We start from the raw sequence: 23,771 nt of genomic DNA, 5'->3' as shown, positions 1-23,771 counted from the left end.
AGTGAAGGCTCACAACAGATTTAATGGAGTCACTTCTGCTTTCTCTGCTTCAGAAAGGCCTTTGCTTGGCAAGCAGAGGTGACAGAAGAATCACGTGTGTAGCCAGGGTGTAGCTGGGGGAAAGGAGAGGATATAAGTCAACACAGGGATGTGATGGGCTAGCAGGGTGGTAACGTAGGCGCTCACTTGTCATTCACACAAAGCCATTTTCAATCCATACTGGCCTGGGAGAGGTAGGACAGGAATAGGAGGTAGAAAAAGCAACAGATACTGCTAGAGAGATGCACAAACAGGCTGCAATCCAAAGAGCAGCCTCAGCTCTACTTATTCCTGCTTTCTGTTTCATTCACAATCATCTGTTCCTCATTTCCAGATCAGAGCACTCAGCCTTGGGTGCTGCCTGTGTCAGATCAGTTACAGTAGAAGCTGGAGCCTCCCACAAACCCCACAGCTTCACCCCGGCACGAAGCCAGGAGCTGGCTCTAGGAGACGGGTCACTATCCTCAGAGCAGAAGGGAGGGTGTCATTCACCTCCTTCTGAAGCCGTGTACGGGCCACATCCACAGATGGTGTGAACACAAACTGAGCCACACTTGGCATTTTTAGTAGGTTCATGAGCTCAGTTGCCCGGGTAAGGATCTCCTCACGGTCCTCCTCGCAGTACACAGAGGTGACAGCAGGGCTCTGCACGAATGTCCTCATCTTGGACAGGAACAAGGACACCCTGTGGGACAGAATGACACAGACTTCAGCTGATATGGCCTTGCACCCAGCAAGGTCACTATGTAAGCATGTGTGCCACAGAAGACTTGCAAGCAAACACCAGACACCAGTCACCCTTCGTCCTGATGCACAGAGCATTCGTCAGCAGATGAAACCCACTTCCTCAAACTGCCTCCCTACAGTTTGCTTCCTCTGTTCTCTTTCACTTCCAGGTTCCATCAGTTGCCAATATGATCATCTAACACTGCAAGCATCTGTGTTTGGATCCATCAGATCTGCAAGTTTCTGCCACTTGGCCCTTCCCTGCTATCAGTCCTCACCTGGGGATCAAGTCCTGGCTGCGAGCTGCCAGCTTGGTCAAGGCAGTCATAAGGACAGTGATGGCACGGGGTGCATAGTTGGGGATGCTGGCCTGTGGTCGGACCTGGGTGACTTCAAACAGCACAGCTTCTAGAGTCTCAAAGAACCGGTTGATCTGTTCCACAGTGCAACGCTTGTCATAGGACACAGACATGTACTCTCCAATAGCCCAGACCTGAAACAAAGGCAGATGTACTCAGGGCAGGCAGAAGGAAAGGGGATCTTACCACAGTTTAGGGAATGGCAAATCAGATCATGTAATGCTAAGATGGAAAAGGAGGAAAGAGAAGCTGACCAACAGATGGCACTGCAGCCGGGACACGGCATAGCAGAAGCAGGCAGGCCCCACTTACCACATAGGTGAAGATGGGCTCCTTGTTCTGGATGTTGCTGACAGTTCCTGAGAATTCCAGCAGCTCTTTGGACAGTTCCACGACAAGAGCAGGGCGCAGCTTGCAGAGCATCACCAGCTGTGAGCTCAGCACCCTGCAGGAAGGATGGAGAGAGCTCAGACCACAGCCAAGGCACTTGTGACCAAACCAAGGAGGTGCTGGCAGCATCCAACCACTATCACTGGCAGCTGCATGCTCAGGATGGTCACAACTACAGCAGCTCCCGGGCTGTCCTAGGAAGCCAGGCTGCAGCCAGCAGAAGGGCTGAGAGCTCGGCCAGGCCTCCTGTTTTGTCTCACCTATGCACGTCATCTTTAAACGCTGGGATCTCATAGAGCTGGTCACTTCTCTGCAGCACCAGCACCACCAGCTGGTTTATCAGAGATGCATCTGCAAACTGAGAAACAACCCTTGCTTCAGCAACACCAGTGACTTCCAGCAACCAAAACTCAAACCAATCAGGCAGAGAGGACTGTGCAAGCTCGGAGACTGCCTGATACAGCAGGAGCAGAGCAGTGCATAAAGCAGGTACCAGGCATTCATTCTGCATTCGCTCACAGCTGCCTGGGAAAACAATGTGAACACTGATACTACATCATGGAGCTCTCCCTCTTCATTGGATAAACTGAGCAGCTCAGTGCAGCTCTCTCAGTATCAGACCATCCCATTCTCTCACTTCAAGTACCCCTCTGCTGAAGTTGCAGTGTGTTAACACTCCCCTTTCTGTGACTGTTCTTCACGTAACAAGAAATTCCCACAGTATGTGTGGAAGTCAAACTGCCCAAAAAGTGCTGCTTACCTCTGCCACCACGCTGAAAAAGAGTTCCAGCAACACAGGGACAGTGTCTGCACACTGCATGATCCTTGGGCTGCTTGCGAGGGATCCCAGAAGCTGTCGAAGTGGAATCAGCCTGCAGGCAGTAAAGAAGCTATTGCTAAAGGTGTGCTCCCAACTACTCCCCAGTCTTCCCTTCCCTTTAACCCACAAAGCCTTAAAGCACTTGGCAGAACTAACACAGGGAGGGAAGGTCAAGGCCACCTCACCCCAGATGGATGCAGCTGATGCCTTCCCTAGCAATCCTAGTGCTGCCTCCCAGTCCTGGCAGGCCAAATCAAACCCTCATGGCAGTCTCCGAAAGCAACCTCCTACCTCTCCTGGAAGTCTTCGGATATGGATTCGACACGGAGAAGGTACTGGAATGCACTCCTGTAGAGGGGATTGCGAAAGGCCTCCAGACAGGCAGCTGGCTTCACAGCAGGATCACATGCAGCCCTCTCAGAGGATGGGAGGGAGGAAGACCTAGAATGAGGCACACACAGAACATGCTGAATTGTGAGAACAGGCCAGGCTGGAATACTGAGCAATGGAGTAACACATTTGCCACTGAAACAGGGACATTCACTTGGTCTAATCCAAGCTCTCCTGTGGAAGGGGAAAATAGCACTCCTACCCCTCAGACACCAAAGCCCAACAACTTCTTTTATCTAGGATGACTTCCTTCTCTGTGCACTCCAAAAAGTGCTAATGTCAGAGAACAAAAGAAAGAGCAGAAGTACAGCAGTGAGAGTCAGCTCCAATGCTTTCCCATCTCCCTGGACACTCTTTCAGTCCCTAATACGCTTAGGAAAGAAGTTCTGTCTGCCTCCAAAACAGCCAGCAAAGAGGAGCAAGAGCAAGGAAGGGAGGGACAACCCACTAGTCCACATCTGTATGTGGAGGCAGTGGCTGATGGCAGACACTCCAGCACAAGGCAATAGTCTGGATCTGTTGGTGAAATTACAACTCCCTGAGCTTCAAAAACAGTCCAGGACTGAGGAGTAAGAGCTCTCTTTCTGTGCACATCACATTACCAGGAAAACTGGGCTGATGTCTGTGCAGCTTTGTGTTAATCTGGCTGCAGCCTCTCACTCCGACAGCAGCAGCCAGAGGGCAGCTGAAGCTCAAAGAAGTGTGTAATCAACATCAAAACCCTGATAAGCAAGTGAGAGGAAGGGAAGTTAGCATTACCTCATCTGGACATCCAGAGCTGCTGTCAGACAGGGCAGGTCAAGCAACAAATGGAAGATCTCAATGGCTGTGCCTGCATCCAGCAGAAATGGAAGAATGTCTACAAACTCGGCAATAAGGGGTGGGCTGTTCCATGCCAGAAACTGTAAGAAAGTGGTACAAACTGCTGCACTTTCCCCAGTACAACACCACATGGCCAAGAGAATTCTCACACTGTGACCAAAAGTGAAATGGAACAGAAAGTCACTTCTGAAAAGCAGAAACAAAGACTAAAAGTTCAGCCAAGAACTGGGGAGGCTGCTGGTGGCTCAACACAAGCATTTAGAAGCTGATTTAGTGGTGAACAAGTTGAAATGTTTCAAGTTTTCCTAAAACAAACTGCTGTGTCCTAACTGCACCCTGCACTACGCACTGACAGTAATACTAACCCAGACTCCCCTCTCCTGGTGGTGCTAATCACACCCATAACCTTCTTTCCACCTCAAACTTACAATTTTCTAACAGTCTTTCTTACTCATTTCTCTTGCCTGTGCCTTTCCTAGCACTGCCACAGAAGTATTATGGTGTGCTATGGGGTGTGCTGAAAGGCAAACAGAAGGATCTGAAGGCATGGGAAAGAAGCACGACAGGCTGTTTCCTGTGCTGCTCTGGCAAGCTGTACCTTGAAGAGATTTGGAAAACTCTGCCTGAATATGCTGGAGGTCTCAGTGAAGAGCTGGCTGTTGTCTTTGCAGAACAGGACAAATTCAAAGGCCAGTGATGAGTTGTGGAAGAGCTGAGCTGGGATATCAGTGAATAAGTGCTTGTAGATTGCATCAGAGTCCACGGCAGCCATCTCGCCTGGGAAGATACAGCACATTCCTGAGCACAGCTCACCCAGCAGCCCTGTCAACAGGGGCTCCAAAGGCAAAGCAAAAACCAAGTCTGGGTATGTTTTTCTAACAAACACAGGACAGCTCAGCTTCTGATTCTCCACGAGCGGGATCATGAATCGTGGAGTACAGCCAAGGCTGAATTATAAATGCCAGGACAAGAGCTGTGCTGTGAATATGCCAGACTAGATTGTGGAGGATGACTTACCATGATTTAGGAAGAATTGGGCAATGGGCAGCAATGCCCTGGCATAAGTGGCATCCCCGCTGATCCTGCCATGCACGATCTTCAGGAAGGACGCTGCACGGTACACATAAGAGGAGTCCTGTTTGCAAATGATGTCCATGATCGTCACTGCCTCAATGAGACACTGCAGAAGAGGAGAGAGCCAGATCAGAGTGGGAGGAAGTCACAACACTGAGAGCTTCTGCCCCATCTCAGTGTACTTACAGCTTTCTGCAGGTCTCCATCAGCTTTCTTCAGGGCCTCTGCCAGAGAAAGATGTCTAAGTTAAATCTGGAGCCCAAACAGGAATGTTAGGCTGCAATATGAGCACTAATCCAGATGTCAGGACAGGTGGGAACACACACTGATCCAAATTCCAGGCTAGTAAGAATCAAACTCCACAGCATCCCTACAAATCAAAGTTAGGAGGCAGAACAAGGGCATTGTCTCCAAATCCCATCTAACAACCCAGCTTAAGGCTGGTCAATGACATACACAGGCAGCTGCAGCCACTCCTGTGCTTCCAGCCTCAGTGCGGATGCCAGGGAGTGAGATCCCAGCCCAAAGGAGCAGCAAAGCAGAAGCATTTTCAAGAACACTACCAAGGAGGGCTCATGGTAAGACTCACGGCGATTGCTCTGCTCTATAAGCCGCTGGCAGTACTCAAAAGCTTTCTCCCGCAGACGGTCCTTTGGGGGAAGCTGGCGACCAGACGTGGAAGAAGTTGAGACCACAGACATAACAGATCTGTCCATTTCTGATTTGTCACCTATAGAATAAAGGTTATCAAGTATCAGCTCATATCACAGGCACTGCAGCCCACCTGCTGCTGAGCGTCAGAGGGGGAGCTGTATGTCCCCAGGCACACTGTGAAGTAAAGAAGGCTGGAAAGAAGTCTATCACATAGGAATACTAAGGAAATGCCATCTCCCACAACCCACACCCTCTTCCACAGGGACATGCGGCGTTTTGTCTGAAACCAGGGAACACTGAATGAATAAATCTTTGCAAAAGGGTCAGAAAGCATCAGCCAGGAGGTTTTGTCTTAGTCCAAGAGCTCTGAATTCTTGCCCAACTTCTGGCCACTTGCTGAATTTCCAGCACAGCTGGAACACACTTTGATTGATACCTGAATTTGGTGCGTTCATCTCCTTGCTCCCATAGCACAGCAGCCATTTCCGCAGCATGGAGAAGGTTTGCATGTTGAGCCACTGATCCTCCGTGTAGTGCTGACTCAGCGAGAGCACCGTGAAGAAGTCTGTGGCAATGGCACCATCCACCTCTGTGACAGGGCCAGGCTGGGTGAAAAGATGCGACAGGTATGGCCCCCAAGGACAGGTGAGGTAAGAAGGCAAGGAAAACTCCACTGAGCCAATAGAGACTAGCAGTCCTTGTTTATATGTTCTGTAGGGCCTGCAGTAGGGCAGTCATCTGCAGCCAGAAAAGCCAGCAGCACTGAATCCTCCTCCCCACCTGAAATACCTCAAACTTTTCCCCTCCCACTCATAAAGCTTTTACTCCAAGGTACATGGCCAACTAAAGATTCTCACCCAGTAACTATTCCATGTGTCAAAGTTCTTTCTCTCCAGCAGAACTCCTAAGTTTTGAAGCTATAAATACCTTTACTCTGATTTCCTGTGCTTCCAGTCTACACATTCCCCAAGAAAGTGGCCAAATATAGCAGCACTTCCAGATTTATCAGCAGTTGATTAGAACAGCAGGCTGCTGACAAGCAAACACCCCTGTGAGATAAGCACAGCAACTCAACACTGACCTGCCTGGTTCTGGGATTGGAGAAGAAGCCTCCAGAGGGCTGAGCGACTCCTTGCTGAGTACTTGCATACCTCAGCCAGTCAGCCATCTTCTTGCTGACTACATTGGTCTGCTCTGTACAAAGACAATCACAAGTTCACAGCTAGATCAGGCAGAGAAGCAGCCTCTGCGACCCACCTGTACTGCTCTTCAGAAGTAGAAGAGCACTCTTCACTGTCTTTCTACTACTTTTAGCCCAATGCTTTTCAGAATATCTGCACTTTCACATTTCTACTGCATCCAGAGACCCATACCTAGGCTAAGGTATGTGTTAATTTGATACAAATCTGTGCAGAACAGAGACTCTGTCCCCTGGAAGTAGCCCAAGCAGCTGATGGCCCAATCTGTTTTTTAAGTGGTGGAAAGTACCTAACCCGAGTTCACTTTCCTTGTGGCAGAGATGTCACATTTAAGAGCAGTTTCCAAGTTCTTCTCCCATCCAAAGTCTTCAGAGACCTCTCTGATCACTATACACATCTAAGCTGGATGGTAATCTTGGGTCTCCTACGTACTTACCTTCAGTTAGAGCTTCTGGTGACAGACTGATGACATTTGAGAGGACAGGAAGAAGGTATCGAGAACTCTGACCCTCAGGCAATCTTCCTTCCAGGGCTTTCACAATACACTGTCCCACAGCAGACACCTCACTCTTCTCTTCTCCCTTAAAAATAAAACAGAGGTTAAGCTAGGCAGATATCTCTTAAAAGCACTATAGACCAGTGCCATACAAAACTCCTCCAGCAGGCACCAATACTAACGTCAAAGACAGAAACAACTCACAGCACAGGCTATTTTACCATACCATACAGAGTTCTTCAGCAATGTGAATTCATAGATCTCAGGAGGGGAGAGTTCTTTGATAGACCAACGTGGTTGTGGACAAACATCACCTGAGGTGGGAATCAAAAACTGCAGTGGCTGTCTTCAAATTAAACACTACTTTGATCCATCAGTTCTAGAGCAGAGAGTACAAGCATTAACTGCTCCCCTTGTGGTCATCTTCCTAGCTGTTAAATTAGAAATTCATGAACAGAAAATGGACCATTGCAACATGTTAGAGGACTCTCTGGTTAGTCCATGTCCCCACAGTGAGGAAAATAAAGCTGTTACAGCTGTGGTTCTGAGATGCCAACAAACCCTTCTGTCCAAAATGCTTTCTTTTTAACAGTAGCAGGTGGACGCAGCCTTTGGAGAGACTTTCCTTCCTCATGAGCATCATCATGCCAATAAGAACTAAACCTTCTCTGCTGCTTGGGGTCCTGGACAGCTGTTTGTTAAAGGTGGTGAACAAATATTAATTTCTGACAGTCTCCATCTAATGTCAACTTTGTACCTGATAAATGGAAGCAATTAGGAAACAACAGGCAAGCTTCCAGTGAGAAACCTCATACTAGAACCTCACCTTACTGTCTGTGCTCCCCTAGCAAACAGGTATAAACAAATGGATCAAAGGAAAGAAAAACCATATTAAAAAGGAAGATTAAGGTTTACGGTGAAGGAAAAAGGAGGGATACCCTCTCCCTGTCCCACAGATACCTTGCTGTTTCCTACTGCAAACAACAGCGCTGCTTATGGGCATTACCGATGTGTTTCCTCTTGCTGCTCAGAGGAAAACCTGGCTGGACTAAAATCAATGGCAGGTTTCCAGCTCCTAATGCAACACCAGAGGCTGTGATTTCTGGTAAGCCAAAAGCTTTATAAGAAGTTTTACAGAGCCAAGGGGGATGGGCAGGTAGGCAGAAGAAAGATGATTTCCATCCAGAACAGCAACAAATACAGACCACGTTTTTAAAGGTTCTGCTGAAGTGGGGCACGAGGGGCTGCCACTCAGTGCTCCACTTCCAGCCACCGGAATTTCTCCTGGATATCTTCTGATTTTCGCTCCCCTTGAGCTCCACACACAGGAACAGAAAACAAACCCGTATTAACAAGGGTCGATGCCTGCCTTGTGACGCCACCTACCTGTGCCAGCAGGACGGAGGACACCAGGCTGAGCAGCTTTGTGTCCCGAATCCTATGGCAGGAGAGGCGCAGCCCATGGCAGGGGGCCATGTCCCTCAGGATGGCAGCACACAGCAGCTGGATCTGCTCGGGGCACTTGGTTGAGCACAGCACATCCTGCAGCAGCTCCACCAGCTGAGCATCCAACCTGCGGGGTCAGCACAGAGTCAGGGCAAGGCAGAGCTGCGTGTTTGTGGTGTGGGGATCATCTCCCTTCACAGCGACCCTGATTAACATCTTATTATCACCTTCGCTTCTGAGTGAAGAACGGCCATTACTCTCAATGTGAAAGAGGCTTTAACTTACACCAAACGCAGAGCTCACTACACAGAGCCCTCCCCTCCCACCTCCTGGGCCCTGCCTCCCCCCATTCCTCTCTCACTGTCTGTGTTTCTTGCTGGCAGCCAGGACGAGGTGCAGCCGCTGCAGACAGTCCGCGGCCTCGGCTCCCGGCTCCGGGCCTTGCAGCTGGGCGGCGACTCGGGCTGCGAACCTGCTCAGCTCGTCGTCCTGCACCTCCCTGCGAGGGACGAGAGGACGTGAGGACCCGGCCCTCAAACAGCCCCATCCCCGAGCCGCCCCGACCCCATTACCGGGCCTGCTTTAGGAAGCTGTCGGCCGCCGCCGAGCCCATCCCGCCGGTAGGGCCCTGTGTGCTGCTACACGGTCCGTCTCCAACTCGGTCCCCCAGAGGAGAGCGGTCCGCACTTGTGGTTCCAGTCTGAGCGCTGGGAGAAGGAGCGATGGCTAATTCCGCTTTATTAATTAATTAGTTGGTGGTTACGCTGCTGTTATTCGGAGTGAAGCAGCACTCTTTTACCCTCAAACAGCAGCATCCCTGAGCACAGCTATCAGCAGCACAGCCAGTGCAGGCAGCAGGGCATGCCCCCATGCTTTTCTTTGCTGGCTGATGCCTGGTGGGTGCAGGGATGCCTCCACAACTATAAGCTGCCAAGTAAAAAAGGCTCTGGGTGAACATCTGTGCTGCACAGCACACTTTAATTAGTTATTAATAGTATTTTAAACGTGGAAGCATTAATCGAGTGCAGGTAACGTTGTGTCCGCCGTGGTTTCAAAAGCACTCCTATTCAATTTTGGAGCTCAGAATTGGCCAGAATAAACCAAGAGTTTACATTCTAGCTCCTTTATGAGGACAAGGAATAACACAGGTAATAGTGTAACTTGGGTACGGTGAGTACAGGAGTAATTTCTGTCACCATACACATCCACCAAACAATGGTTCTAAGTCACAGGCAAGGATTCTGCTGTAGTTTACGTCTCCAAATGACATTTTGTTTCATTTCCTGGTGAAATAAAAGCTAAAGCTTGAGGAGCTGCTGGTAACCCCCATGGGAGGGCATCATGGGTCTCAAACACATGCACTGCAGGCTCTGAAACAGAGCTAGGTGTGCAAACCTATCTGATTCCATATAAGAAGGGGGAAAAAAAATGGCAAAAATACTCACCCAACCAAGTTTAGCACAGGAAAAAACACCTCTTTGGTCGGTCAGAGTGGAATCGTAAAGTTCTGCACCTCATCTGGTGCCAGCCACGACTCGCTGAGACAGTGCTGCATCCAGAGGGATCAGTTGCAAGGGTGGGTGTGAGGCTCAGCCTGCTTTTAAACCCCCACAGTGCCACAGGTCTGTGGCTGGAAAGCAGCAAGTGATTTCAGGGCATCTTCTCTTTCATATATAATTTTATTTCTGGTTATAGAAACAAATGCTAAGAGGAGAAGCAACACTCCCCATCCACATACATCAAATTAAGGTAACAGAACAGTTGAAATAAACGGAAAAAAAAAAAAATAGTAGAAATTTAAAACTTTGTTATAGCTTTTAAAATATTAACGTTCTTGGTACATTAGAAATCACATTCAGATCTCAAATCACTTAAAAAACAACAACAACAAAAAGTATGGCTCCGTATTTGAAGAAGAACAACAATCCCCCCCCCCACTGTATCCCATCCGATGCAGAAATGCAGGCTCTGCTCCTCGGGTGCTGGTTGTGCTGTCAGCACTGCTGGGATGCAGAACCTGGTGAAGGGATGGATTTCCCATCTGCTGCCCCAAATGGAGATCCTCCTCCCCTTGGGATACACACTTTGCTTTTTAAAAAGCATTGAATGTGAGAACAAGTCACAACAAGGAATACTTTCGATATCAGTGAAGCTTTACAAACCAAAATGAAAACCCCAACCATCTTGCAGGAGGTTGTACAGGCTAAACCAGGAACTGAAAGGCAAGCATGGCTTTCACCCCCCCCTCCCCATTGTGATTCATTAAATTAAGTGCTGAATCCAGGTGAGAGGGGTAAGGCTCCTTGTAACAAAGCCAGCCCTGCTTCTGTCACAGCCCTGCAGTATCCCGGTCCTTGTCCCACTGCAGCCTTCCCACAGGACTTGGTGGGAATGCAATCACAGAATGGAGACTCCAACCACCCACTGCTCGCACAGCTTGTGATTTATCCTAAGACAGCTTCAAACAGTTCTTTGGATAGCAGTCCGGACAAGGCCATCCCATTGCAGTACAAATGGCACACATGGAACCCAAGAGTACTGCCTTGTAAAGCTGCTGTACTGTAAAACCATCCAATTTTCCATAACTGAGCACTTCTTTTTTCTTCTTCTTTTTTTAAAACATTGCTTTATTTTCCATTAAAAAAGACCTCACGAAGAACAATGCTCTGATTCTCTCTGCTTTAAGACCATCTCGTGGGCAGACATACAATGAATTAAGGCTTACAGCAATCCCCTGCTGCAAACCAACCTGCCCACATCTGAGGAGCAGCACTCAGCACAGCAGAGCATCAGCGTCTCCTGCACTGGATTTGTAGCAGCAAGGCAGCAAAATGGAAGGAAACGTCGCTTTTTCTGCTCCAATTAAATCTCATCTTACTTGAGCTAACAGACATTCCTCCTCAACCCCTCGCTTTATGGAAGGCTCTGTTTCGGGCTGCTTTCAGTGAAACTGAGTGGGGTAGAAGCGAGATTAAATGGTCTGGATCAAGGGTGCCAAGGTATGAGATACTGCGTGTGTTGCTTAATGCAGCAGTAGACATGAAGTAGTAATCAAATAATATGAACTAACAGGGGAAGGCTGGTTGTCACAAGGGCTTTTTTCTTTTCTTTTTACATTCTTTCTACTGAGAAGGAAAGCCGGTTCCCTTGAAAGCTGTTTCCTTTCACTGTCCCTATTCTCCTTGTAACACGTTCATACCCTGTTCTGCCTCAAATATCAAAGCCCAGCCACCAGACAGTAAGCAGAAACCGAGGCAAAGCATTTGCTCAGGTCCTCGCAAAGGAATTGCTGCTTTGGTAAGAGCTGTTCAGATTTGGAAGCCCAGTATCGCGTGTTTATAATAGTTCTCACAGCCCCAAGTAGGTCAGAAATGCATGTTTCTGAATTTAGCATCCTGGAGTTAAACCAGGACTGAAATTTGACAGGTTAGGGAAAATTTATTCCCTGTGAATAGAGACCTCATACCCCATTAAGAGAGGGAAGGGTTGTAAAAGGAGAAGAATCTCACCATGAAGGAACTGCTTTTCTCTGCCCCCACGATAATTCACCCGCCTGTCAGACAGACAGACCGAGGAGTTCCTCAGCCTCACAGCATCCTCACACACCCTCCATCAGTTCCCTCTGTTAGCAATAAGGTCCCATTACTTACACAGCAGAAGCATAAAGAACTCCCCAATACCACATCTAGAGATCATTTGAGACAAGGCTTCCAGCTTTCATTAGTGCCATTTGGGGTTTTTCTTGCCAGAAAAGCAGCACAGATTGTGGGTGCTGAGTGTATGACAAAGCCAGGAGCTCCTACACAAGGAAGATGCAAGCACTGCACCACCTCATCTGTTCTGCAAGAGTGATGACAGCAATCAGTGAAGGAAAGCTGCTTCTGCAGGCTGCCCACATCTGTCACACAAATAGGTACATTGTTCTTTCCAAATCAGTGCCTGGTGCAGGAATTTATCAACATCTGGTATAAAAGTCTGTGTAAAGTACCATTTAAGAGAAAGAAATAGTCACGGACCATTTATATATCTATATTTACACACTCACACACATTAATAAATATAAAATTTATGTTTACACAGATCTAATTTAATATTCTCTGGAAAAAAAAAAAAAAGAAAATATTTAAAGAGTTTCTACCTTAGCTGCCACCCATGAATTGTCAGTGGGTTCTTCTATCTTGAGAGCAAAGGGGTAGACTTGGCACAAATTCCCTCTGAAACGTAAAGTGACACACGAGGAGAGGACCAGCCAGACCTTTGGAAGGGTTTAGATCAGGTTTGGTAAATCCAAAAGGTATCAAAAAAGCATAAATATCAAACTCGATTAAAAAGTTGGAATTTAAACAACGTTGCTCCAAGAGAACCCCAGTGCTGTTCAAAATGCCTTGATTAGCACAAAGTATAATGCTCCCTGCTCTACTACTGCCTTGTGAAAGATGCCTAATAGAGAAAGCCCACCACCTCAGCTAGGTGCATTCTACTGTTGCTTACTACACATGCCTGCAAACAACCCGGCCAGCAGCGTGTGCTGATCTAACCCTGTCAGCCAGCTGCTGGGCACAGGGATGTTCCAGCACAAAGCTACGTTCTGGGTAGGTCCAGACCAACACACAGGCACTGCTTCAGCCTCACCAGCTCCAGCCAGCCAGATGACATTGTAGTGATTGTTCTTCTCAGCACAGCTGGCTCCATTGCGAGCTACACTTCATGACAGTAGTATATGCTACAGTAATAGCAGCTTTGGCATAATTTTTACCCAGAAGGAAACAAGAAGTTGCATGATTGAACCATCTGTTGTGCAACTGCAACCTAACATACAGATTCTCACCAGATGCAGACCTTCAAGCAATTGCATTAAGTTAGGAGCTGGATTAAAGGACTCCAGAGACAATAAAAATAGCTACAAATATAGGGGAAAAATTGTGGCAGAGAGAGGAAATGAGAGCTTGACCGAGAGCCTGGCTGACAAGGGAAAAGATCATCAGCTGCAGGATGGAATTTGTAACCTCAAAAGCCCAAAGTAGGGACAAAGTTGTGAAACCAAGTCACATTCCTTAATGCCAGAGTCCAATCTATGAGCAGCAGGACTGGCAAACCTGTGAGATTTTGCATGAGTGCAGAAGCTCAAACTTAGATCCCACTGGAATGAAGTGAAGCATGAGCAGTAAGAAGTGATCAGGATCCTGCAGTACTGCCTCCTGTTCAAAAAGCTGCAAGAACCAATTTGGCACTCTTCCTTAGACAAGATAGTTAAAAGCGTACAAATGCAATCTGGAACACTTCTAGCCAAACAGGGCTGTATTTGCAAAACACAGCCAGCAGGCCAAGGAAAGCGGTTCCTTTTCTATCCCATCCAGTCAGACTGGATGTGGGCAGCCTGGTCTGGTGGTTGGCGACCCTGCACATAGCAGGGGGGTTGAAACTGGATGATCATTGTGGTCCTTTTCAACTCAGGCCAGTCTATGATTCTACAGAAATCTAGACCTGAGATCTGATCTTTCCTAACACTGCAGTTTTATGTGATTTATGTTCATCACAGTGATAAACTATGATCTAGGAGACACAGCTTAAATCTGAGGGACAAGGAAGTTGGAAACAAGCAGCCAGTTTGAATTTAGAAATTAAATACAGTAAGACTGAGGAAACAGCTTTTGATCCTGCAGGAAAAGTCCTGAGCTATTCCTAGGTTAGACCCTTGTGTTAAAGACCCCAAAACCATGTGCAGCAGGGAAGTGCTTCTCCTTTCATTCAGCATTCTGGCTGTCACCTACACATTAGTGCACTCAGAGCAACACTGAACACCTTGCTAGGAAACTCTCTTACTAAGACAGACAAAAAGCTTTAACTTGAACTTAGCATCTCTGGCAGTCAATGGAAAGTGCTCCACATCACCCCATAGGAAGGCTCAGGTCAGTCACTCTCACTTGCTTAGATACAGCTGTATAATCTTTTGTTCTTTGAGTTGTGTTTTACTGTTGGCATTTCCCTACTGAAAAAGGAGAAAAATGTGGAAGTTAATTGTGAATGACAGTTACAAGTACACAAGACAGATGTCTAAAACATGTGCAAATCAAGTTTATTCCCTCCCAGTATCTGGAGCCAGACCACAGCACTGACTGCAGGCACAATGCAAAAGCATCAGGTATTATTTAACTACTTCTCTCACAACACTCTCCTAAACAGACTGTGCCCAGCAGTAACATTTCTAGAACACATAATGCAGGTTAACACAGGGCGAGTAAATTGACCTTTCTCATCATGCTCTGAAGCTACATGTATCCCACAGGTAATTTCATCTTTGTGTCCTTGGCCAGAACTTAAGCAAGGTGCTGCTCCAGGCAGTGGATAACAGTGAGAGTGTATGCTACAAGGGGCAGAATTAATGGCACAGGGCTTCCCTGTGATGGAAGATGGGAGATGGAGAGAATAAGTTGTCAAGAGGAATATATGAGCTAATCATGAACTCCATTTCTGTGCTCAGCACAGTGTTGTTATCACTACATCAGATTAAATGATCTCACTGTAAAAAAAGCTTCCTGTATCACAAGAACCACAGTCAAGACAAAACAATAACTAAGGAGTTCAGAGGGGGAAAAAAACCAAAACAACTGCATTCAGCTTTTGCAAATGAAGGCAACAAAAGCTGCTGTAAGCTGACCACAATCAAAGCAAAATCAGTCTGTGGGAGGCACGATGAAAAGAGAACTTGTGTTAAGAAGCCAGTTTGAAAATCTTCCTAGGTCCACGTTATAGGAGGTTAACTAACCAGCATGCCTTGACCTTTGTTATACAGGCAGCAGCAGACGCAGTGAAATGCCCTACTCCTCTCCCCACCAAAGCTCCCTCAGCAGCAATGTAACAAAGAACTCCCCATGGGCTGAACCATGAGATCCAGGCACCTCCAGCAGATGGCTGAACAGACCAGAGAGATTTGCTTGTGGCCAACTTGCACGTAAACCACAAGGCACTCCGAGCCACACAAGGAAGACTGAGAAAGTATTATTCTGTTCCGAATACAGAGGAGGCAAATCAGTGGAGTCAACCTGAGGACAGACTTACGAGGTATGACTAAAGTAGCAGCTGGTTTATGAGAACACCACGATTCAGCTGATGCATTGCTATGGTACTGGTCTAGCACAGAGAAGTTTCAGTCCCAATGACTTTGAACTTCTAAAAGGAAAGCAGAAAGAAAGAAAAATTTTGCCAGAGAAATTCGGCAGCTTCAGACAGTGCTCTGCTGGATGCTCATCTTGGGCTGACTCACATAACGTGCTGGAAAATCAAAGACTGCTTCAGGAAAGCTCTCTAGCCTCAGGGCTGTTTCAGAGGTGTGCCTGGATCTTAACAGCATTCATCTGAATGTAATGATTAATCACGGACAAACTATGCTGCACTCTCCCCTGTACCTTCTTCCTTAAAGCCTGTTTTATTGAATTCTGCCTTGAAAAGGCTACAGAGAACACAGAGCTGACGTGTCTGCTTTTCCACTCTGCTGCACCTAGTCCTCCTGACAGGAAACATAATAGCTAGAGGTTGGCCTGCTTCAATTACTTGGTGGGCTGGAACAGTCCTCCACAAGAATAATTTCCAAGTACTAAAACACAGCCTAATAACTTGGCACTGAAGGCACACATATTATGAAGGCCTAGCTGTAGATAAATGAACCGTCCCAAATACTTTTGTGGGCCCATGACTGCAGACTGTGACCACAAATCATGAGACCACAACATTCTTTCTTACTTTCAGAAATATTTCTCACAAAACAATTGGCTTGAGAATAAAATGCACTTGGGTTTTATTCAAGTGCTGGGATGGAGCTATTGAATAGGATTTGGCAAACAGAAAGGAAACCTAGAAGGGAACAAGTGATGCTAACTGCTACTGCATGGATTTTCTCCCCCTCTTCAAATTTCATAAGACATGAATTGCTGTGGTTTAACCTACCCATCCCCGTGAAGTCACTTTTGCCATTAATACAGGTATAGCATTTTCTAAGTTACAGGGACTCTGCTGTGTTGCCAGAAGACAAATTAACTAAGGGGATCACACACAAGTGTAAAGCCGAAAAGGTCAGCTGGAGCTATGCAGAAGCTGATTCCTTTGCCAGTCACACGTTCCACATACACCCACTTTCTCCACACAAGTCTGCTTTGCTTGTAAGTTGTACTGCACGAAGAGCCTGGAATACAGTTTAAACAATTCCTCCTTCTACTGGCCAACTCAAACAGTTAAAGGTAAGGCAGACAGGAGAGGGAGCTGAAGAATGAAAGGAAGCCTCTGCATTCCCTTCAGAAAACCTGTTTAATGCCTCCAATGACTCTTAAACATGGAAAATAAAAAGTCTCTTTTGCCTTGGTCTCCATGCACATAATTTCTACTAAATACTGTATGAGCCTCTCATACCTGTCCTTAATCTTTCTCTCAGAAAAATAACAAAGGAACATTGATATCAGCCTCCTCCTTTCATGGGAAAGGGTTGGAGACAGATTTCTACCCAGCTCTGGCATCCTGAACATCACTCGTCTAGTTGAGGATGATGCTACCAGTCAAGGTAAAGGCAGACCTTCAGGGCAGGAGACCAGGTAACATTTTCTTAGCTTTATGGAGACGGTGGCTTTGATATCTTCGATCTGCAGTGCTAATCTGAACAGACCCTGGTGCTGGAGAACATGTGATCACAAAAACAATATCAGAAACACATACAACCTCTGAGACACCCTTCCCCACACAATCCTCAGACATAAAGATACTTGGGATGTTGTCCAAAGGAAGTGATGAATAACTGTAAGAAGTCACTGTAGGTACAAAACCCTTTAATATCTTTACAGGAACCAAATTAATACAGTTCCTCCGTCATCTCTTTCTCCCTCAGAGGGAATGGAGAGAAATTGCATCTGGAAATCCAGGAGGTTGAGCTCTGCAACTCTTCCTCCTGAATCTCCTCATAAATAAACATTCATTAATACTCAGATTTTTTTTTTCTGTTTTAGAAAAAAAAAATTAATCTGCCTTTTTCTTTAAGCCTGGTACCATGTTTCTTTAATGCTGTTGTTGTGAGATACTGCACCCATTTCTCAGTATTTGACTGCCTTAGCTGGCCTTTTAAAAATGGTCCTACATTTCAAAGCTCTGAGAAGCGCAGTATTAAGGCATAGAAAATGAGGAGTTTTCTTTCCAGGGAGCAGAATGTATTTGTGTTACATTCCTTTAGATGCTGAACTGCAAATCCCATCCCCTTGGAGCCCATAGGGGAAAATACAGTTAAGGAAAATCCCAGCAGTCGTACAATCAGTTGTCTGTATTTTTCTTTTTTTTTTTTTTGAATCTTTAAAAAAAACAAAGAAGAAAAAAAAAAGGAAAAAATATCCCATAGGTAAAGACAGAACAGAGTTCCAGGTACGGGTGCTTGGGAGGGGTTTTCCATTCTTGTCTTTTTGGCACCTTGTGATTCTAACAGCTGTTGACCTCCCATTTAAAAAAAAAATCTGCCTTGAAAAAGAGCTCTTTATTTGCTATGTTTAGAGCTGTTACAGTTGTGGTTTGTTTTCTTTGAAAGCTGCTTTAGGGGCTGCTGCCATCCCATGCCCACCCCACACCACTCCAGCTCCTCCCACCGGTTCTTCATTCACTGGTTGCCTGTCCTTGTGGCACTGCAGATGTGATGACTCCAGTTTGGGCCTGGACTGCTCCGCTGGACTCTTCTATCCGGGGTCTTTTGACTTCAGGTTCGCTGGAAGAAGCTGCTGCTGTCTCTTCAGTCCCTGTCTCACATACCCGGCTGACTACAACAGGAGTGGACGAGCTGGCCTGGGCTGCGAGAAGCTGCAAAGGATTTGTAAGAGCTGGGAAGTGAAAGAAAAGAGAATCAATGTGGTAAAGCAACACAAGTGTTTGTCATTACAGGAAACAAAACCACCACAGTCAAATGCAGCACCGTGGCACGTATTCAAACAGTGTTCCAAACCATTCTGTAAGGCTTGCTGGCCTTGTTTCTCTCTCCCCTCAGAACAATCCCAGTTTTGTGCAAGTTCACCAAACTGGCAATAACCTCTTTCAAAGGTGAACTTCATTTTTCCCCCCCTAATCCATTGTCAAACACAGCATTAACAGTGAAATATTCACCTCCAGAAAAGGAGGATCAACCCTCTGCCAGAATGCCAGAATCACAGCATACTTTTAGCTACCTAAAATCATACCTTCTTGCAAGCTACATGTGTGCATTGCACCTCTGATACTGAGGGTTCTCCTTATCCCATCTGAGACTGCCAAAAAGCCAGCTGGGGCAGAGCTTGCACAGTAAGAACAACCAGCCTGTTGGCACACTAGAGTACAATCCAAATATTGACTGTATTGACATCTCACTTGTCAAAGGGGCAGGAAGGTTTTTACAACTTACACCAGACAATCTAATGTGTTCCCACTAGAACTGGAATCCAAACTCTGGAATTTCTGGCTCCCTATCTTGCATTTCAGTACTGACTAAAGGCTTCTATCCTCCCATTAATAAAAGCAGTGAGAAAAAGACTATTTAAGTAGCAGCTCTGCATAAAAACGTCTACAATTCCTAGATCCAGACAAAGAATGTGCTTACACACTGGCTTTGGCACACACCACCACTAGGAAAACAAAACACACACAGGTTTTGGACTCTGCATCAATAAGAAACGCAGCCAAAAGGGACTCAGGAGACAGCACATCCTCTGCCCTCCAGACTGATTTGCAAAGGATGGAATAACAGAACATTATGGCTCGCTCATTGCTGCGTGCATCAAAAATAAGCCTTAAGATAAATAAACAAAGGAAACAGAACAAAGGCCCTCAAAGCAGAGCAATTTCTGCCAAGGCATGGGAAGGAGGCTACACAGTATCAAGAGGATGAAAGAGAGAAATAGGATAAGGATGAGGGCAGAGACCAACTACAAAGCAGTGACTGAAAGTACCTAAGCCTTGCAGCTGAAGAGAAGATGACTTTGTACAGGTGAGTCAAGAGATACAGGCTCCATTTTTATAACTAGAAAATTCACTACCTATTACAAAAAACCTAAACACTTAGACACAACTGGAATACTTCTAACATAATGAGAGGGCTAGAAAAATAACTTGCTGGGATTAGAATATCTTAACATAAATGTAAAATAAAAACTGACTTTACATTAGACAACGCTACCGCAGGGCAGTAAGAACTACCGCCTGCTTTATTTAATATCTTTGCTGCATAAAAACCTTATTGCTATTAATTTCTCATTGCTCCAATATGATCCCTGCAATCCCAAGTGCAAGCTACATTTTCTGCCATAGCAGAAAATTCTGTGAAAGATTCCTACTCTGCTTTAAAGAAGTCATCAAAACCTCACCAGTGCCCTTCACTTCCAGCTCCCTGTAAGCACCAGCCTGGGCCAGCAGAGGTACTTAGCATCTCATTGACAGGGGCAGCAAGAAGCCTGGATATTACAACCCTCGGTCATCATCCTTAAACTGCACAAAACCTGAGGTGCTGAGCAAGCACAAGAAGAGACTGCCAAGACACAGCTAATAGGAAATCTTAAAAATCAGGGTTGACAAATGACTACAACACATCCCGTATATAAACAGTCCTACATTCATTCACCTGATGAAATACATCTTATTTCTCTCAAGCTCTAAGACCTGAAGAAGGGAAAGTATGTTATTTTCTTAATGCTCTATGGAGCCATATTTCACAAGAGCTAAAGAGCACCGCTGAAACTGTATTATTTGGCAAGCTGAAAGCAAAGGCTATTTGTCAGAGGAAAACAAATGAAAAAGCGGAGGTTTAATGAAAGAATCACTAACACTTTCAACTAGGAACCCCCAAAAGTCTAAGTAGCAATTCATGCATAGGCAAGGGCAAAGAGATGCTGGACTTCCCTGAAGCAAAACTTATCCATCAAGGAGACCTGTGCAAACAGGGGCAGGCTGTATCTATCACCGACATTTACAACCACAGAAGTTGCCAAATTCATAACCTTTGGCATTGAACACATAGAATAACTTGCATAACTAAGAAGAGAAAGACCTCACAACTTGACAACTAAACTGCAAAGCTTGGAAAGCAATCAAAACAAAGCCTACCATAAGCACTGCCGGTGATGCTGTTGGTGGGGACAGCATGTTTGCCATTCTGGGTGACTGCTCGCACGGGGAGCTGATGCTGTCCAATGGTCACTGGAGCTGCCTGTTGAAGGATCGTGACTGTCTGTCCTGGAACACCCTGTGCCATTTGACTGGCAACTGTCTGAATAACACGGCTGGCGGTGGGTATTGTGGCAAATGCGATTGTTGGCTTTTCATCCATACCTGCTTGGAGAGCAGAACAGACAGCAATCATTTAGCACTCAGCCGGTCTAAGAGCAGGCTTTCTTCTCATTAATGTTGTAGCAGTAATACATACCCTAGGCTTACAAATGTGTAAATACCTCAGCACCACAAAGTCACTTGCCTTTGATGTGTCTTACAGTGTTTATAGGGTGGAAATGGAAAGCACTGCTTCACAGATTTTCAGCTTAGTCACAATAGTAACGTATTTGGGCTCCAAGAAGCTCAGGATTCCTAGAGGCCTAACCTTGTGAGAACTGCTTTAGGCAGGATCAGGCTCTATAAACACATTCTCTGTGAGTTGATTCATACCGTGTAGTCAGCTCTGAGAAGGTAGTGATTCACTTACCTGCTCATTTCAAGCAAGGACATAAGAACAAGGTATATAAGTCCCACTGAAATGCTCTTTTTGAAGCTTATCAGAAGCCAGGGATGAATATTTGAAAATACTAAGTTATGTATAATTTCTCTAAACATATTAAGAACTTGTTTTAGTAGCATAAGCCAGCCAGCCAAAAGAATCAGGACTGTAAATTAGACAGACCATAAGCATTACACAGAGTCTTAAAGAAAGAATGACTGGAAGCAAGAGCAGAAAAGGCAAGGAAAGCTTAGAGATTAGGAAGGAAGAGACTAGAAAAGGATACAAGTGGAAATAAAATGGACAAATAGGGAGAGAACAAATGACAGCAAGAACTAGCGAGTGAAAGAAGGGAGCAGGTGACAGGCAGCTGCAACTGTGCTTCAGCAACATGAACGGGATATAGACAGGAATTTCCAGAGAATGTGAATGAAATTCAAACACAATAACCAGTACTGAAACAAAAAAAGCCAATGGTCCCAGTACTGCTGCAGAGGAGGCCTTTACTGAAACTGGTGTTCGAAGGTTGCTTTCGTGAGGTACTACCTACAACTTCCAGAAGTAAATGTTTTTCCCTAGAAAACTGAGCTGGCAGAATAGAAACACTGTCATTTATTGACAAGACCATCCTGAATTTTCAGTCCATCTCTCATGCTATCCAGCAGCACACAGTTCCATGGCATGCCCAAAGGAATAATACACAGGCATAATATTAATACAGCGGCTAACAAATATTTAAAGCACTTTGTAGTTTGTTACTTTTTCTCCAGTCTTCATAGCTTGTTAGATTGGCTCTACAAAGATGATGAGGGAACACAGTACTCCTGCACAATGGTGGAAACATCAGCTGGATGAACTCCTACCCAAACTTATCTAGACATGCATCTTTTATTAAGGGCTAAGCACCCAGTGAGTGAAACTGATGTCTGACTCTCCCCCACACTCCAAGCCTGCTTGACTTATTAGTGAAGTAGCAAGAGAAAACAAGCTACCTCGGTGGTCACCAGCTAAGTCCAACACTGCTCCCGCAGCTTCATGAGCTCCTCCTGCTGTGCCCTGATTCGTGAGGATGTATCCATTTGCAGAGTTTGCAGAGGAGGTCACAACTCGGACCATTGTAACAGTGGGAGCTTGTTGAACGACATGAATTGCATGACATGAAGGCTGTTGAGAAGTCACTATTGATGCTGGCATGTATGCAACTGGCTTTGCCACCAGAGTAGATGGCCGAGGAGGAGGAACAGCCATAATCACTGGCTGGGCACTGACTGGAGATCCTAAACAGAAAACAGAAACATGCACAAATAGAAAAGGTTAAAAAACATAGAAAAAAGCCTCTATGTGCTTTTCCTGTGCACTTCCTACATCTGCAGTATTTAAATCCTACAACACAGGCAATATGTGAGGGTAGGTAAAAAAAAAAAAAGATTTTGAAAGTGTCACCTCCAGTCTTTTATTTACTAACATAGAAAAAACAAAATTGTTATTTTAGCACTGTTTTGTGAACAGATACCATGATAAACCCCAAAACATGAGGCTTTGTGTAACTCTGCCTTCCAACTAACTTCAACAGGAACACCCTATACCTTAAGGCCAGTTACAGTTCAGCTGACAAGCAGGTACTTACCCCTTGCTTGTATTATCAAGGCTCTGGCCATAGCACTGTGGAGCTCTGCATAGGCAAGACGATCTTACCATGAAGCCTAGAAAGTTACTGAGTGAGCTATGCACACTGCGAGGGCTACTCTGCTATGAGCTCCTTAGAGACACATAGGTGAAGATCTGCTCATGTGTTTCTATGCATTCCTTTACCTCCTGCTCCTCTGTACAAAGGCTAATAAGAAAAATGATCTGAATTTGCACACGTGTCATCAGTCTAACAAAGTCCAAGACTTAAATCCTCCTATAACAGACTGGTAGGAACATTCCTGCAGTGTTCCCAGCATAGCACTCAGCGTAATGGAAGGTCACCTGCTGTGAAACAAGAGCTACTCACCAGGTGCACTCTGTGAATACCGATACTCCGGAACTGAGGCTAATTTTGACCCAAAGTCATGATCGTGTGGAATGGGGGAGCCTTCCCTTGACAGGCACTCTGGAGTCTGTAGGCCACTAGAGTGAGGGGACAGCAGGCCAGGGTGAGTAGGGGAGGCTGGAGCACTCCTGGAACACCAGAACACAGTGTTGGCAGGTGTAGATGCATCTTGACCACAAGACAGCAGCAGAGACCAAGCTTTGTCTCCATCAGAGGATCCTCTAATGATAAAGATAGCTATTCTCTCACATTACTTATCCGTTATAGTCTTGCAGTAACCCCACTAACACTCTAGCACCAATTACAGTCACATTATTCCTGGTTGAAGGCAACTGGACCCTTCAGTTGGTTCAGAGTGTGGTTATCATTTCAAGACTAACTGCTGGCAGATAAGCTGAACGTGCCTCATGTTCAGATAAGTTTTGCAGTTTCAGGCCATTCTCAAAGGATGTTTGTCAGTGTTTGAGAGAGTAGGAGAAAGAAAGATGCATGGTAGATGCAAGTGTCTGGACCCATATGCACTTAACTGAGCTGTAGCTACTCCTTCCTCAACCACTTTGTTCCCACATGGCCACTAAATGCATACGGAACTCAAACACAGAGCTGCTAATCAGCTGAAAATATCTT

At 45.9% G+C, this 23,771-nt stretch overlaps 2 protein-coding genes across 3 annotated transcripts in view; both read right to left on the bottom strand.

Moving 5' to 3' along the window:
- Positions 1-2: 2 nt before the first annotated feature.
- On the bottom strand, positions 3-9,075 carry AP5Z1 (adaptor related protein complex 5 subunit zeta 1). The gene is made up of 17 exons (XM_015876807.2): positions 8,988-9,075; positions 8,777-8,914; positions 8,356-8,542; positions 6,910-7,054; positions 6,356-6,468; positions 5,711-5,879; positions 5,210-5,350; positions 4,807-4,844; positions 4,564-4,726; positions 4,145-4,323; positions 3,484-3,626; positions 2,626-2,775; positions 2,275-2,386; positions 1,775-1,872; positions 1,437-1,569; positions 1,044-1,258; positions 3-724 (listed from the first exon to the last, which is right to left on the bottom strand). Exons 1-17 carry the CDS (start codon positions 9,026-9,028, stop codon positions 454-456), a joined length of 2,436 nt encoding a protein of 811 aa, XP_015732293.1. The 5' UTR covers positions 9,029-9,075; the 3' UTR covers positions 3-453.
- An 8,136-nt stretch (positions 9,076-17,211) lies between these two features.
- FOXK1 (forkhead box K1) overlaps positions 17,212-23,771 on the bottom strand; it is a 42,346-nt gene continuing 35,786 nt past the window's right edge. For both annotated transcript variants that reach the window (XM_015876808.3, XM_085513868.1), the window contains exons 6-9: positions 23,106-23,272; positions 22,102-22,386; positions 20,506-20,730; positions 17,212-18,257 (exon numbers count right to left, since the gene is read on the bottom strand). In XM_015876808.3, coding sequence (XP_015732294.1) covers positions 18,037-18,257; positions 20,506-20,730; positions 22,102-22,386; positions 23,106-23,272 — 898 coding nt within the window. In that variant the 3' untranslated portion in view covers positions 17,212-18,036. The remainder of the gene's footprint in view (positions 18,258-20,505; positions 20,731-22,101; positions 22,387-23,105; positions 23,273-23,771) is intronic.

The sequence above is a fragment of the Coturnix japonica genome, chromosome 13 (assembly GCF_054131305.1).
Source record: "Coturnix japonica strain WE chromosome 13, WE-NBRP24, whole genome shotgun sequence".
NCBI lineage: Eukaryota > Metazoa > Chordata > Aves > Galliformes > Phasianidae > Coturnix > Coturnix japonica.
The sequence above is the reverse complement of the archived record's forward strand: the minus strand, read 5'-3'. Positions and strand labels throughout refer to the sequence as shown.

Coding starts and splice junctions, on each gene's coding strand:
- AP5Z1 (XM_015876807.2), bottom strand. CDS start 9,028: ATGGGCTCGGCGGCGGCCGACAGCTTCCTAAAGCAGGCCCG. Junction 6,469..6,909: donor ACCAGAAGCTCTAACTGAAG/GTAAGTACGTAG, acceptor GTCTTTGTACAG/AGCAGACCAATGTAGTCAGC. Junction 725..1,043: donor AGCCAGGACTTGATCCCCAG/GTGAGGACTGAT, acceptor TCTGTCCCACAG/GGTGTCCTTGTTCCTGTCCA.